The sequence below is a fragment of the Gracilinanus agilis genome, chromosome 2 (assembly GCF_016433145.1).
Source record: "Gracilinanus agilis isolate LMUSP501 chromosome 2, AgileGrace, whole genome shotgun sequence".
Classification (NCBI taxonomy): Eukaryota; Metazoa; Chordata; class Mammalia; order Didelphimorphia; family Didelphidae; genus Gracilinanus; species Gracilinanus agilis.
In genome coordinates this window covers 569295951-569313655 of record NC_058131.1, presented here as the reverse complement: position 1 = coordinate 569313655, position 17705 = coordinate 569295951, and the positions used below count along the sequence as shown (strand labels likewise).

Here is a 17705-nt window from a genome sequence, read left to right as displayed (position 1 = left end):
CCCAGATTTTTCATAGTTTCCTTTTTAATTTTCTCTATGCCTTCAGACATTCTAATTTATATTATAGTTGTATGCCTGCCTTACTCTGAACTAGAGAATAAACAAGCATAAAAACATTTCACATTTGTTTCTACAGATTCATATCCTATATTAGAAAGTGCTTAATAAATGTTGATTGACTTGAACTATAAATATATCCAGAACATTTAAGTGCTCACATGCATGAAGAGCTTATTGAAAAGAACCTTGAGGGAAGTTTCTTGAATTAACTTGAAATGTTGAATTTGAGGTAGTGGTAGTGGTAGTGGTTCAATCATTTCAGTTTTTGACTCTTCATGACCCTATTTGAGGTTTTCTTGGCAAAGCTATTAGAGCAGTTTGCCATTTTACAGATGAGAAAACTGAGGCAAACAGGTTAAGTGACTTGCCTAGGATCACACACCCAATAATTATCTGAGGCCAAATTTGAACTCAAATCTTCCTGACTCCAGGCCTGGTACTCTTTCCACTATGCCACCTAGCTGCTCTTGAGGTAGTGGTAATAATGCCTGTAAATGTAGCTATCTAGTCACATTACTGTCATATTTAAAGGTGCTGCCAGGCAGGAAGCTAGCAGCATTCAGCAATGGTACATTGAATCTACCCATACATATTTTCTCTATTGGGAGGAAGAATAAGGTAATGGTGGAAGGGAATAGTAAAGCACTTTGTAAACTTTATAGGAAACTACATAAATATCAGTTATTATTTCACTCTTTGGAAGAAGGTGGTAGAATTTCAGTGACAGATATAAATAGATTTCCCACAGATTCCCCATTAAGAACTCATTTTGACACCTACTGACAAAAGCATTATGGAGGCACAAATAATAAAATAGTGGTCATTTGGAGAAAGAATGAAGGCAACAGGGCAGGTTCTTATATGGTTCTTATAGAACACATCTTTAAATATAATCTCAGAATTTCATGCAACTATGCTGGCATGGATTACCCTTTGCCAATATGTCATTGCATTGAGAGGGTATTCATTTTCAGGAATCATCCTCCTAAGATGTTAGTACATGAAGGGTTTGGCTGAGAGTCTATCTATGGGTCAGTTAGGTTGCTCAGACTGGAGCTCAGTAGAGCTCAAGATCTGAAAACAGAGGTCCTGGGTTCAAACTTGATTTCAGATACTTCCTAACTGTGTGACCCTGTGCAAGTCATTTAACCCTAGTTGCCTAGCTCATACTACTCTTCTGCCTTGGAACTGATACTTAGCATCACTTCTAAGGCAGAAGGTTTTTTTAATATCTATCAGATATGACCACTTGAACCTGTTTTTAGCTAACACTTTAATTTTTTTACTTAACTTACCAAGAATCTACTGACAGGAAAAGAACCAGAACTAAAATAGACACCTAGACAGGGTGGAAAGATAGAAAGTATCAGATCCAGAAAGGAATCTAAGAGCAAAGATACACAGGGTACATTGGAGGGTCACCAGAGACAGACCTTTCCTACTATACAATTTTGTCCATGTGTGACCCTGACTGTGCCCTTTGAAATCAGCATAGATACCCCCTTTCACCATTCCCAGATACAGAAAATCAGTGTTGTAAATAAGCGAACTCAAGTAAGAAAATGAGTACTAAAACATTGAAAATTGCCTGTGTAATATAGCACTTTACACTTTGATTCAGCAGGTTATATATTAAGTGCCTTCTGTGTGCAAAAGTCAGGTGCCAAGGATACAAAAGCAGAATTGAGATAGACCCTGCCCTCAAAGAGCCAGCATTCTTTAGGGAGTGGGAATATTACATATACAGAGACAAGTAAGTACAAAATATACACAAAATAAATCCAGAGTAATCTCAAAGATTGTGAGAACAATAACAACTGAGGTTATCAAGATAGTCTTCTTATAGAAGGCAGCAATTGAGCTAAGCCTTTAAGAGAGTTAGAAACTCTAAGAAGTTTAGGTGAGGAGGGGAGCGCCAGTGATGGGCAAACTACAGCCAGATGTAGCCCCTGAAATGTTCTTTCTGGCCCAGTGACATTATTCCTAATCTGATGAATACAATGAGTAGGATACAATATGATGAAACTTCGAAAGAATTGCCTTAGAAACAGACTGACAGACGAGCATTTCCTTTGCTTTGGCCCCCTCTTTAAAAAAGTTTGCCTATCACTGGTCTAGGCAATGAGAAAGGGAAAGGAAGGGAATAAGCATTTATCTAGTGCTTCCACTTTGCTGGGCACTGTGCTATAAGCACTTTTACAAATATTATATCATATGGATAGCCTATGCAAAGGCAGGGCTTGTGTGATGGAATATAGTTAATAAGTCATTTTGACTGGAATGGAAAAAGCATGAGGAGAAGTAATAGGCTGAAGGTAGGTTATTAAGGGCTTTAAATGCTAAAGAGGTTCATATTTTATCCTACAGCAGGGAGTCTTAATCTTTTTTGTGTCTGAAGCCTATAGACCTCAGAGTCATGTTTTTAAAATAATAAAATATGATTGTAAAGACAACCAATTATATTGACATAGTTCTCAAAGTTATCTTTTTAAAAACAGGTTATTGGTGGGGCACCTGAGTAGCTCAGTGGATTGAGAGCCAGGCTTAGAGATGGGAGGTCCTGGGTTCAAATGTGACCTCAGACACTTCCTACCTGTGTGACCCTGGGCTAGTCACTTAACCCCCTTTGCCTAGCCCTTACTGCTCTTTTGCCTAGAAACCAATATACAGGATTGATTCTAAAATGAAAGGTAAGGGTTTGTTTTGTTTTGTTTTGTTTTGTTTTTTAAGTTAATGGACCCTAGGTTAAGAACCCCTGTCCTAGAGGCGATAGAGAGCAACCAGAGTTTCTTGAGCAGGGTAATGATGTGGTCAGACCTCTGCTTTGAGAGAGAGTGAAGGAGGGAGGCGTTACGAATCTATAACAATAGTCTAGGTAAGAAAGGGACAAGAGTCTAAACTAGGGTGATGGCCATATGAATGGGGAGGACAGAGTGTTAGAGATGTTGTAGAGGTAAAATCAATAAGATTTGGGGGTAGTAAGATGAGATTAAGAATTGAATGATTACTCTGAGATTGAGAGTGAGGATTATATTTAGGGGGGAAATGAGTTTCGTTTTAAGTTCCTGTGGAACATTCAGATAGAGATGTCCAATATATATAGATCTGGAGTTTTCTGTATAGGTGATCATTGGACACATTAGAACTAATGAGATCCCTATGGGAAAAGAGAAGAGGGCCTTTTGCAAGAACCCTGGAGAATACCTACTCTTTGGGGTAGGACATGGCATGTGATTCAGCAAAGGAGACTGGGAAGGAGCAATCAGGCAGGGAAAACCAGAAGAAAAAGAATTTCAAATGGAAAGATTTTTCCTAGGAAGAAGGCTAATCTAGTGTCTTATTTCAGAATTGAGGGAGGAGGGTTCAGGCCTGAGAAGGCAATTAGATTAGCAATTAAAAGATGTTAGTAACCTTGTGGAGAGCAGATTCAAAAATGTAGTGATGTGAGATGACAAGAGTTTGAGGTGTAGGAAGCATGGAGTTAGCTTTTTCTAGAGCTTTAGCTAAGAAAGTAGGAGAGCTATGGGAAGATATAACCTCACAACATAAAAGGAATGAGATCAGATTTTTTAAGGATGGGCCAAATCTGGATATGTTAACAAAACAACAGGGAAAGGGCAGGCCAATAAATAATGAGAGATTTTTAAAATGTTTGAAAGAGCCAGGCCTAGAGATGGGAGGTCCTAGGTTCAAATTTGGCCTCAGACGCTTCCTAGCTGTGTGACCCTGGGCAAGTCACTTAAACCCCATTACCTAACCCTTACTGCTCTTCTACCTTGGAACCAATACACAGTATTGATACTAAAACAGAAGGTAAGGGTTTAAAAATAAATGAATGAATTTTTGAAAATTAAATAAAATGTGAAAGAAGGGGGATGATGGAAGAAAGCAGGCAGCCAAAGAAGACAGGATCAAGAGCATATATAGAGCCATTGGCCTTGGCCAAAAGGACCTCTTCTTCCAAGACAGGAGCAAAGGAAAAGAGAATTGGGGAGTGATTGAAGTGTGGCTTTGAGAGATTTTGAAAAATAAAATTGGAGATTCTGGGAAGATAGCAGCTTAGATGGAGCAAAACTTCAGACCTCCGAACCCTTCCACACTGAGATAGAAAACAAAGCGCTACAAGGAGAAAGAAAACCAAATCTAACATCAGGACAGAGCCTCGGGATCCTACTGCTGGACAGCTCAAGAGGTATGCCAAGAAAAAAATCCTGAATTCCTGAACACTTGGGTTTGAGGGTAAGGAAGAAGGGGAATCCCAGGACCCCTCCCCCACATGCTGTGCTGAGTCTCCAGCGGCTCCTGGAATCCCTGGGCAGGCAAACACACTAGTGCAGAGAAAGAGCCTTGCTGGCTCAGGACATTGAACACAGACACAGGGAAGCGGCTAGAGGAAAAACGCAGAGAGGGCATCCTAGATGCAGTGAAAACTCTCCATTTTGGTGCCTCCTCCCCACCCTGCCCCCTTCCCCTTTACTCTCAGGGCACATCAAGCCAGACAGATCAATCCTGCCCTGGCTTAATCCCATCAATAAGACAAACAAGAAGTCTGTAGAGGGCAGGGAAACTCCTATACCCCTCCTCCATAGACTGCAGAGAAAGTAGTTACAAACTACTATTGCCAGCTGGGGAAGATCTTACATCAAAGTGCATTAAAACCATCTATTTAACCTAATCAGCCAGCAGAGCAGACAAGGCACTGGAGGGAAAGAAGGAAAAAATATGAGTAAACAACAGAAAAAGAAAAAAGAAATTACAATTGTCAGCATCTTTCCAGGAAGATAACTAAGAGCAGATGAAATAGAAGAAGAACAAGGAACTCCAAGCAAAATCAAAGAAACTCCAGCGAATTGAATACAGGCTTTGGAAGATCTAAAAATTCAATTAACTCAAGAGCTCAAAAAACAAGAGAGGTTGAAGTCATTTGTAAAAAGGAAATACATGAACTAAAACAAGAAAATAGTATCTTGAAAGCCAAAATTGACCAGCTTGAAAACAAAACAAAGAAGGTGAAAGATGAACTACAAAGAAAACCAGACCAAAAGAAGGATGACCAAAAAGCCAGGGATGAAATTCAGTCTTTAAAAATCAGAATCCAACAACTAGAAACAAATAACTTCACAAGGCAGCAAGGATATATAAAACAAAATCAGAAGAATGATAGAATTGAGGAAAATATGAAACACCTCATTTGTAGAACCTCAGATCTGGAAAACAGATCTCAGAGAGACAATTTAAGAATTATTGGTCTACCAGTACATCATGACAAAAGAAAAATAAAATCGGAGATAATTTGTAGCACTGCATAGCCTGTAAGGACTCTGCAAAATGAGAATGGGGTAATAGGTGTCTTGAAAAAAGAAGAGAAGGTTTGCAACAGATGCTAAGAGGAAGTACAACAGGGAATCAGTTAAGCAGAATTGCTTTGCAGCAGTGAGGACCCAGATGAGAAGAAATAATCTAAGACTGAAAATATTTCTCATGTGACTAGCATCAGGGGATAATTGATTTAGAGCTAAAACAGACATGGGCAATAAATCTAATTCCCAAATTTCTTATTTTACAAATGAAACTAAGGCTCAGAAAGGTAGATGATTTGCCCCAAATCCCAATAGGGAAGGTTTAAACTCAGCTTCTCTTACTAATAAAGCCATCGATGTTTCCATTGTACCATTACAAAGGTCATTTTAATTAGTAATCCAGTGTGCTGTATTACCCAGGTTTTTATTTGGAGTTGGTGAATCAGTAAAGATAACTGGGCATTCTAAGAGTCCGCTGCAGAAAAGAGAATGGTGAAAAGAGCTCTTAATATAGACTTGGAATCCCTTGAAACAAGCAAGTTATTATCCAACTTATACTTTTTTAAAAGATAGAAGCAATGGCAGGTAGTTGAGGGTAAGGAGGAGGAGGCTTGAATAATTTTGAGGCACTAAAACTAAAAAAGAACGGGCTAGTAAAGAAAACTAAAAGATTTTTTTTAGTTAAGTTGGGGAAATAGAGCAGTCAGCAGCCAGGTAGGACCACTCTTTGGCATGTTTGGGTCAGAAATAACTGATGAAAAAGAATGCAGAGCTACCCAACTTCTAATTTTACTTATTTTCTCTGCAAAGGAGAATGATATTTGGAGAGAAGAGCATATGTCTCAGCTTTTTCAAAAGGAAAGAGAGTGGAGCCTCCTGATTATAAGCCAATGAACTTAACTTCAGTTCCATGCCTTGGGGAAAGGTATAGATGGCATGTTTATCAACTTGTAGATAATACAAAGATAAGAGGAAAAGCTAGGTGAGAATCGGGATCCAAAAAAGAAAGCTTAATAGAGATAAATATGTAATATCTTATGCTTGGGTTAAAAAATCTTAAGTATAAAGTAGGAGAGATGTGGCTGGGTGGCAGTCTGAAAAGAGCCTTGAGGTTTTAGTAGACTGTAAACTCAATAAAAACAAAGTGTGCTGTGTCAGCAGAAATGTAGCATTAAGGGAAGTGTGATGTTAAAGACTAGGGAGGTGATAGTCTCTACCTTGTTCATCCCTGTACTAGAGTATTCCATTTGGGGTACAGCAATGAGTGTCCCAAAGAAGGTGACCTAGATGGTGAGAAAAGGTCACTAGATTTAGCAATTAAGATAGCATTCATAACCTTTTAGAGAGCAATTTCGGAGAAATGGTGTCAGAAGCCAGATTTCATCTAGTAACTTGAGAAATGAATGGTACATGGAGGCAATGAATCCAGACAACTTTTTCTAGAACCTCCACATTTTAGGAAGAACATTGATAGGCTGGATAACTATATTCAGAAGACAGAGTAGGATGGTGATGTTCCTTGAGATCATGCTATATGGGAATCAGTTGAGGGAACTGGAGATGTTTGCCCATAAGACAAGACAGAAGGATCAATCTTCAGGTTCTGTCATAGAAGAGGGATTAAGATATTCTCCATGACCCCAGAATACAAGACCAATTGCTATGGACATAAGTTGCAAAGAGTCAGATTTAGGCTCAATATAATGAAAAGCTTCATAACAGAATCATTGAAAAATAAATGGGTTATCTCAAGAATAGTAGATTCTTGGGGCAGTGAGGTGGCTTAGTGGATAAAGAACCAGGCCTAGTAACTGGAGGTCCTGAGCTCAAATCTGGCCTCAGACACTTCCTACCATGTGATACAGGGCAAGTCACTTAAGCCCAGTTGCCTAGCCTTTATTGCTCTTCTCCTTGGAACCAAAAAGTATTAATTCTTAAGACACGGCATAAGGGTTTTTTAAAATTAAAAAACAAGTAATAGGCTCTCCCTTATTTAGTTGTCTTCAGACAAAAGTTGGGTGAACTTAGCCCAGTATATTTTAGAAAAGATTCTTGTTTAGGTATGGTTTAGACTAGATAGCCTCTAAGCACCCTTACAAACTAGAAATGCTGGGGAAAATGTCAGGCTCTAGCCATAACAGTTCACATGCTTTGTTCAATAGTCATTACAATCAAGTAAATTGTGTACTCTCTTGGAGGCTATTGTAATAGAATTTAGCCTTTATCATCCCCATTTATTCCTTCTACCTTGGATTTTAATGCCTTTTTGCCAACGGACATGAAACCCCTTATATAACTTATTTCATTTATGTTCAGAGCTTCCTTGCAATTAAAATTCTAATTTTCTTGTTTTGGTACCCTGGGGTTTTTGTTTTAAATTAAAAATGTCAATTAAAACTTTAGAAGTATTTGACTATAAAATAGTTGCATTTTATTTTAAAATTTTATTTCTATCCTAAGCCAAAAGATTATACATATTAAATACTTATTGTGATATAAAGTTTTATTTTAATCCCTAAAATTCATATTTTAAAACTGATCAAGTACTAAGTCGGTGTTCTTGTAGCTTCCACTCCCTCTTGGCTCTTCTCCTATCTGTCTGCCTACTCCTCCTCAGTCTTCTTTGCTGGATCTTCATATCACATCCAATAACTCAGCATGCTCCAGGGTTCTCACAACTAGGCTCTCTTTTCTCTCTACTCGTGACTTGGAGATTTCATTAGCTCCCAAAGGTTCAATCACTCTGAAGATGATTCTCTAGATTAAACAAGGCATCCAAAAACCTTAATGCAATTTTAATGTATTAAAGTTTTAGCCCTTATTTGTATACTATGATATTTTATGTGTTACCTAAAATATAGAAAAAGTATTCTATGTACTATATTAACATATTAAAGTTTATAGTAGCCCTGTGACTTTTGGGACACACTATATATATATATAGCTCTCAATCTCTCCTGAGGTCCAGTCATGCTGACCATTTCAATCTATATGTCTCAAAGGCATAAGAAACCCTGACAGTTAAGTTACTTTCTCTACAATATCTCTCACCTCTATCTCTTTCTTTTCATTTATAAAGCCACAAGGCCTTATCACCTCTCACCTAATTGAACTCCCATCCTCAAGGATCTCCCCACTCTAGGGGATCATCTACACAGTCACCAAAATTCCTAGAATCAGTCTGATAACTGATCACATCACCCCTATTCAGTAAAATGCAATGTCTCTTTGTTTCATCCAGGGTCAGTATAAACATCTGTTTGGCATTTAAAGCTCTTCCAAACAAACATTCGTCTCTTCCCCTCTTTCCAGTCTTCTAGGTTATTCCCTTTATTCTACTCATACTCTCTGCAGTCCAGCTACATTGGCCTACTAGACATTCCTCTCACAATGTTGCATCTCTTCTCTCTGGGCCTTAGCATTTGTTATTCCCTGTTTCTGGAATGGTTGCCTTTCTTGTCTCTGCTTCTTAGTGTCTTTCAAGACTGCTAAAGCAACCGCTTGTTTAAAGGGACCTTTCTTGCCTCTCCTCCCCACCTGCCAGTACCCCCTTCCTTTGTGCTGTTTTTTCTTGACTTCTATTTCATAAGGCACATTGAAGATAACAACAATTAATGAATTAATAAATTATTGTCCTGTTCAAACATTGATTATGAAAATTCACAATTAGTGAATTACCTTAAGTAATTGTATGTCTCATTACAAGAAAATTTAGTCAGAAATTGACCTTTTAGAAGTTTGGAACTTGTGTTACTTAGATGTTCTGGTAATAAACTAAACAAGTAGTACTGTATTGATCTACACTTTTAAAAATTAAAAATCAAGGCTGAAAAATAATCGATTGGTTGTTACCAAAATTTTAATATAAGCTATAGACTTATTTAAGTCATGATGGTAATTTGCATGTGGACACTATTAACTTTAAGGAAGCACCATTTGTTCAGAATAAATAATTGTCCTTAATAGAAGTATAAACAGAAACCTAATGGCATTACAATTTTTACTGTTGGTTCGGTCTTTAATTATGATATAACTGTACACATTGTGGTAGATTTTTAGAGTAATATTTACTAGAATGTATGAGTTATTTCATGCATTAAAATTATAGTTGCTAGTTTTCATCAGAGATCACTAGTCAATCAAAAAAATAATTTATCAAAGGTCTTCTTAGTGCTCGGCATTGTACTAACTGATGGGAATGCAAAAAAAGAAAACAACAATAACTCCAATATCTGCTTTCAGGGAGTATAATTCTAATAATATATCAACAAAAATATCAACAAATATAAATATCAGATAACAGTATTGTAAATAATGTAGGTACATGCAAGACTTGCAAGTAATCTGAAAGGGAAAGGCATTAAGCAACTGAGTAGACCAGGAAAGGGGTCCTATAATAGGTGGAATGTGAGCCAGGCTTTGAAAGAATCCTTCACTGTAATTCCTGCTTGAAAATGCCAGTCAAAAAAACAGCTTTTGCCCTAAGGTACTTCCATTCTACTCTAAGAAAGAAGTATACATGTCAAGTATATACAAAATAAATACAAGATAGTGGGAGAGCATTAGCAGCTGGGAGACCATGGAAGTCACCAATACAGATCTACACCTAGTTTTTGTCATAATGTTTTTGAGTTTCCCAGATACTTGTCTTCTTATCCCAAAAGCTGGGATCTTTGGGTTTATCAAAGACTACATTGCTATCATGATTTAACACAGTATATTGTGTATCTAATCTATCCCATTGATCCACTATTCTATTTCTTAGCCAGGCCCAGATTTTTTTTTTTAAACCATTACCTTCTGTCTTAGAATCTATACTGTGTATTGGTTCCAAGGTGGAAGAGCAGTAAGGTATAGGCAAGTAGGATTAAATGACTTTCCCAGGGTCACACAGCTAGGACTTGTCTGAGGCCAGATTTGAACCCAAGACTGCCCATCTCTAGGCCCTGTTTTCAATCCACTCAGGTGCCCCCCCAGTACCAGAATTGTTTTGATGATTACTGCTTTATGATACTGTTTGAGATTTTATAAACTGCTAGGTTACCTTCCTTCACAATTTTTTTTGTTAATTTGACAGATTTTCTAATCTCCAGTTGAAAATTTCTAAAAGGGGGATCAAAATGAGGCAGTTTTCCTTTTATATAGTTTGTGAGTCATATGATTATTTCAACATCTTTTCCTTTAACATGCTTTTCCTGAGAAAGATGCTAATCCTAAAACAGATTATTTTTAAATGCCTAATTCACTTGCAAAAGTGAAGCAACTAGGGGGCAGCTCAGTGGATTGAGAGCCAGGCCTAGAGACAGGAGGTCCTAGGTTCAAATCCGGCCTCAGCCACTTCCCAGCTGTGTGACCCTGGGCAAGTCACTTGACTCCCATTGCCTACCCTTACCAATCTTCCACCTATAAGTCAATACACAGAAGTTAAGGGTTTAAAAAATTTAAAAAAACAAAAACAAAAAAAAAGTGAAGCAACTAGATCAAAAAGGTAAAGTTATTTGTCCATTATCATTCAGACATTTGTAAATAAATTCAGATTTTCTTGAAATTTTTTTAAATAATTAAGACTTTTTCATAAATTGGAGTGACCTTTTATACAATAATTTTATCATAAATTTCTTACTTAAACATATAACTGAATGAATTTTTGTCATAACTTAAAAGACTATTTTGATTAGCTTTTTCGCTTGTTACCTATTAAAAATAACAATCTTGTTTACATTTGATGTATAGAATAACAAAACAAAGAGTCTGTCATTAAGGTTGGCATATTACCTGTTATAGAAATTCCTTTTTTATGTTACTGCATTATAATTTTTGGTTCTCCAGATTAAAAAATAGGAAACTTCACGGGAAATAAAGTCAGACTATATATATACAAAAGTTTTCTTTTCCTTTTACCACAGAACGTGTAGCCATATATTTTTTCTTTTCACTTGAGATGTTTAATGCAAATCCTAAAACAGATTTTTAAAGGTGTCTAATTATGTTACACTGATGATTTATCTTGTTCTATTTATTTCCCCACCCTTCAATCAATGATAGTTAAAGAGAAATTGACTGCGGATCCAGACAGTGAAATAGCTACAACCAGTTTGAGAGTTTCTCTACTCTGTCCAGTAAGTATTAACTGGCATTTTTTTTTCTAATTTGGACTAGTTAAGAAATCATTTTATAAGTAGAATTATAAAATTCTAGATGCTATGACTACAATAATTGAATGGAAAGGACAAAAAAACTTGTCTAGTGGTTTATTATAATGACCAGGTTTGGCTCCAGAGAAGAGATGAGAAATTAGATTTCCTTCCTTTCTTTGCCAAGGTAGGAGTAGATCATTGAATATACTAACAGACTAGTTCTGCTGAACTGCTTTTTCCCCCACCTTTAAAATTCTTACAAGGGTTGTCTTATTGGGTAAGGGAAGGAGGAAATAGAATAGTGGTTAAAAACAAAAGATAGCAACATTTTTTTTTTTTTCATTTTTGAAAGATTTCATTAAGGCTAAAGACAGATTCAAGATGGAGTACAAATTTTTTTTCTTTTTTAAACCCTTACCTTCCATCTTAGAGTCAATACTGTGTATTGACTCCAAGGCAGAAGAGTGGTAAGGGTAGGCAATGGGGGTCAAGTGACTTGCCCAGGGTCACACGGCTGGGAAGTGTCTGAGGCCAAATTTGAACCTAGGACCTCCTGTCTCTAGGCCTGGCTCTCAAACCACTGAACTACCCAGCTGCCCCCAAGATGGAGTACTTTTAAGAAATACAAGAAAGGAAATACCATTGTCAGTTGGAGAATCAGAGTAGGTTTCGTGGAAATTGGTGGCACACTAGCAAGAAAGAGGATTTCAGCAAGTATGTGGATGGAGTACATTACAGTGAAGTAGCCCTGTGTAATATAAATATGTAAAAAGGTAAATATGGAGGCATGAGAGGAAAGGACACAATCTGAAAATGCCTACTTTTAAGGTTTATCTGTACTGCAAATTGCAGTTGAGTTGGGGCAGCTGGGTAGCTCAGTGGATTGAGAGTCAGGCCTAGAAAAGTAGGCTTTATTCAAATTATGGAGGACCATAAATGCCAGGAGGAGTTTATTTTTTCTACTTTAAGTAGTTGAGAGCTACTGAAGGCTTTGAGCAGAGAAGTGTAACATGATGAAACCTGTGCCATTTTGAAAAATGTATTGGACAAAGAGATTGGGCCCAAAGAAACCAGTTAGAATTATTATAATGTCCAGGAAAAGATTAATGATCAAAAATAGTGTCAAGATGTGTGGGAGTAATAACCAGACTTGAATGTGGTGAAATCACCAGAAAGAGAAGATTTTCAAGGAGGGTGTTGAGTTAAGTTTTTGTTATGTTGTTTGAGATGGCTGCAGAATATCCAGGTAGAGATATCCAGCAGACATTTTGGGAACATAGGGTTGGGGCTGAGGGGAGAGATTAATGCTGAATATATAGATTTGGGGATCTATATATGTGTGGAGAAGGGTACATGGAGTGAGTGATTTAAAGCTTAGGAATGAATGAGATTGCTAAAGGAAGATGGAGAAGCAGAGAAGAGGACTAAAGGCAAAGCCTTCATCAATGACCATACTGAAAATGGTCAGAAAGATGGTAGGAGAAAGAATGCAGTGTCACAGAGAAGCCAACAGAAGGGGCAGTGAGGATGGGAAGGGTAAGGTGGTGGTATGAGAACTCAGATAGTTAGGAGTGGGGAAAAGACATTGAATTTGCTCATTTCTATATAGGTCATTGGAAAACTTAGAACACCTTCAGTAGCTTTTCATATAGAATTCTTCTAAATAAAGAATTTTTTATATGACAGTACATACAGTAGATTATTATGAAAATAAACTGGTTAGAAACTAATATTTACAGTCTGAATTTTTTTAGCCATTAGTGATTATTTCTATAAACGATTATTTTAATTATAAACTATAAAAGTGACCATATTAAAATTAAAACACATAACTGTCAATGTCCGTGGATTACCAAGTGGTGAGACTTGAAAAATGAGTATATAATGAAAAGCATTAAACTTTAATTATGTACTTCAGAATTTTCTTAGTAATAATAACTGCCAGCGAGTATGTCAGTAATTCATCTTAGTTGTGTACATATATATTGAAACTACGTGGCAAGTTCAGTATCTTACCTTATGCTCTTTATCATCAAATTAATACTAACTTAATATTTGAGAATGGAAGATAGCGTAGAGAATACACATTTTCTGCCTGAGAAGGTTCAGGCTTAAAGGTCAAAATTTTTTTTAATTGAAACTTCATTAATTTTAAGATTAAAAGTTGTTATTCTGGTCTAAGAAAAACTTGTGATTGAGGAAAATAAATGTGTTCCTTAAATAGCATAATTAGTCTTGTATTTTTCTGTCATTTAAAAATTTTTCTCTTTAGTCAACAAGCATTTATTTAGTGCCCAACACTGTAGTAGGCACACACTAAGGATACAGGCATAAAGAATGACACAATCCCTTCTCACAAGGAATTTACAGTGAGGGAAGACAACAAGAAATATAAAAGTTTGTGTAGAATAACTGTAGTGAATAAATCAAAGTACCTAAATACAAGTTAGGCAACTAGGTGGCACATTGTATTTAGAATGCTGGTCCTGCAGTCAAAAAGACCAGAATTCAAATATAACCTTAATTTGACTGTATTGGCTTCTGTGGCTTATGGCTCTGAGTGTGACCCTAAGAAAGTCACTTAACCTCTGTCTGCCATAGTTTCCTCATCTTTAAAATGGAAATAATTTTAACAGCTGCCTCCAAACATTTTTTGTAATAAAATAAGATAATATTTGTACATTACATATATACATGTAAAAAAATTTGTTAGAATTAATTTACGAATCTTAGAACACCATATAAATACTAGCTTGTAGTTGTCATCGTCATCGTAGTAGTAGTTTGGGAAAGAAGGTACTAGCAATTGGAGAGGTCTGCATAAGCTCCACACAGATAATGATGATTGATCTGTATTGTAAAGAAAAATAGAGACTTTTTAAGGTAATATATTTTAGGCATGTGGGATGACCAGTGCAAAGGCATGGAGATATGAGATGGAAATTTAAGAAGAGTAGAGGCCAGTTGGGCTGGATCCCAGGGCGTGGAGGAAAGTGGGGGAATAATATCCTTTGAGGCTAAAAAGATAGGTTGCAATCAGGTCATGGAGGACTTCAAAGCTAAACAGAAGAGTTTCTATATTATCCCAGAGGCATCATGAAGCCACTGGAATTTTTTGAGTTGGGAAGTCTCATGGTCAGAACTACACTAAAGGAAAATTACTTTGTCAACAGTATACAAGGATTGACTAGACTGATGAGAGACTTAGGAGAGGAGGAGGCTGTTGTATCAGTCTAGGCAAGATGTTATGAAGACTTGAACTAACTTAATAGCTATGTGAGTGGAGAGGAGCCAAAGGAGAGAGATGTTGTCAGGATAGAAATGTCAAGATTTGTTGTCTGGTGATTTATTATTCTGAAAAGGGGTTCTGGTTTTTAAGGATGAGGCAGATATTTAGTACATTTGAAGACAGTAGGGGAAAAACGAATAGGAAAAGAAAAAAAAGGGTAGTTACATGAAATGGCTTTAATTTTCTCAGTAAAGTAAGAGGCGGGGTCCTGAGCTGAGAGAAAAGAAGGTAAGGAGAGTAAGATGAGAAGCTTAAAGAAGGAAGAAAAGTCTTGAAGTGACTTCTGTGGGGAGTGAGGGAATCAATGAGGGAGGAATAAAGAACTACCTTATTTCGGGGAAGGTCCAGTTGAGGTTGGATAACATGAATTTGTAATGTAGCTCCTTTTATTGCAAGCTTTTTCTCAGAGAAAAACAAACAAAAATTGGTCTGAGTTTTCATATAGTTCATACATAGAAGTTAGTTAACAAATAAAAGTTACATTCCTTCCCCCCAAAACCATTTGTAATTAAGAAAGCAATAGAAATATTTTTTCTCCTCTTCCCACCTCTCTCTAATGAAGAAAAAAGAAAAACTAATTTATCACCTCTCTGTCAGGAAATGGATAATATATTTCATCTTCTTTCAGTCCTCTGGAATCATGGATGGTCATTATATGGATTATGGTTCTTAGAGCTTTCAAAATTGTTTGTCTTTTACTGTGTTATTGTATAAATTATTTTCCTGGTTCTGTTTATTTCATTCTAAAGCAGTTTATTAAAATCTTCAAAATTGTTAGTTTTTATAATAATGATTTTATAGTGTAATTGTTCTTCTCATTCTGTTTACCTAACTGCATCAATTCATGTTTCCCCCGTGTCTCTTTGGAATCATCTATTACCTCATTTTTCAATAGAGAAATACAGTAATAGCACATTTCTATACCACAATTTATTCAGCCATTCTTCATTTGATGGCCTGGATATCATAGCGTTAGTTTCCAGTATTTTTACCATGACAAGAAAAAGTTGCTATAAATATTTTTGTACATATAGAACCCTTTTCTGTTTCTTTGATTTGCTGAGGGGGAGAGGGAGTTTTGTAATGGGTCAAAAAGATAGGCAATTTTTAATAATTTTTTGTGTATAATTCCTAATTGCTTTCCAGACTGGTTTTACCCATTCACAGGTCCACCAAGAATGCTTCAATGGGCCTGTTTTCCCACAGTTTTTCCAGCCTTTAAAATTTTTCTTTTTAATTTTATTTTGCAGTCTGACAGGTATGAAGTAGAATTTCAGAATTGTTTTAATTTGCATAATGATTTGGAGTATTTTTTTATATGACTACAGATAGACTGAATTTTTACTTTGAGAACTGCTATTCAGATCCTTAGACCATTTATCAATTGGGGAATGGCTCTTATTCTTATAAATTTGAATAAATTCTTTATATATATTAGGAAGTAGATTTTTATCAGAGAAACTTGCCACAAAGATTTTTCCCAGTTATTTTCCTTTTAATCTTGGCTTCACTGAATTTGTTGTAAAAACCTTTTAATTTTTTTATGATCAAAATTATCCATTTTATCTTTGAACCTCCATCCATTGTTTGGTCATGAATTTTTCTTCTATCAATAGATCTGATAAGTGTCTTTTTTCTATATATCTCTTTATTTTCTGCTTTATATCCTTTCTTTTTGTGTCTCTTCTGCTTATCTGCATCCATGTTCTGCAAAATTATAAATTGCCTCTCTAGTTTGGAGAGAATTTAAGACTGCTCAGTGTTTTCATAAGTCTAGATATCTTGGTTCTGTTCCTATAGCAAATTAGAAGTAAGGAAAGAATATTGGACATACCAATTCCCATTAATTGTGATAGTAAACAAATAGTAAAGATAGTAACAGAAAATAGCATACACCATAATTATTTAACCCACTTGTGAATTTGATCTAAAAATGTGAGAGGCAAACCCCATATTTTATGGAAGACCATCCTCATATTCTAGAGGAAATGATGTCGTTTATTGTCAAGACAGATTTGAAATTCTTTTTTGAGTTCCCCATTAATCCTTACAGTCATTCAAGAGTCCTAGGTAGATGGGGTTTGGGGATAATTAATAGATGTGGCATTAACTATGCCTGTTTCCCTGGAATTGACACTTTATCTCCCCTTGTACCCTCTCACCTCAACCAATATGAATTTAAGTTTGTATGTATTTGTGTATACATACTGGCATCCTCTTAAATCCTGAATCAAAAATAATTATACTGTATTTAACTTTTATGAACCTTACTTGTTACTGCCAGTTTTATACAACATTATATATGTGCTTTTATTAGCTTAATAGAATTAATATTGCTTATTACTTTAACTGTAACTTGCAATTTGTCAAGTAAACAGAACTTTGGTCATAGAAATAGGCTAGACACTAGGTATTGAGACTCACCTTTGCTTAAGTGATTTAAAATAGATGTGGTTCTCTATCTTAATTCACAAATCCAATTAAATGAATAGCATAATCCTCCATCCATATATTTATGTAATTTGATGAATGATAACTTATTTAGATCCTTTTTTCTTGTAAGAGATCATAGACTTGAAGGACACTGTCTAATTTGTCCTCATAATATCTTTCAGTTAAAGCAAAATGTGTTAACTGCCATTTTGAATAGGGAGAAACTCAAACCCAAAAGCATTTAGTGACTCACCTAGAAATATCTAGCAAAGAATTGGTTTTGGCAAAATAATTTGGGACGCTAAATTTTAGATCACATCTTTAGTTAAAATGGAGAATACTTCTCTGAAGCTGATGAGACTTTTATAGGCCTGAAATCATGCTAATTCTTTTTTCTAAATTAACTTTTCCAGTATTGACACCTAAAACTTCCTTTGAAGTTAGAGCATAGATGAAAGAAATTTGATACCGTCAGCTTAAAGTCAG

General features: G+C 36.0%; 1 protein-coding gene across 1 annotated transcript in view; it reads left to right on the top strand.

Annotated features, from left to right (window-relative positions):
* PIAS1 (protein inhibitor of activated STAT 1) overlaps positions 1–17705 on the top strand; it is a 126662-nt gene that overhangs the window by 77056 nt on the left and 31901 nt on the right. Inside the window, exon 8 of the mRNA XM_044665326.1 lies at positions 11406–11479. Coding sequence (XP_044521261.1) covers positions 11406–11479 — 74 coding nt within the window. The remainder of the gene's footprint in view (positions 1–11405; positions 11480–17705) is intronic.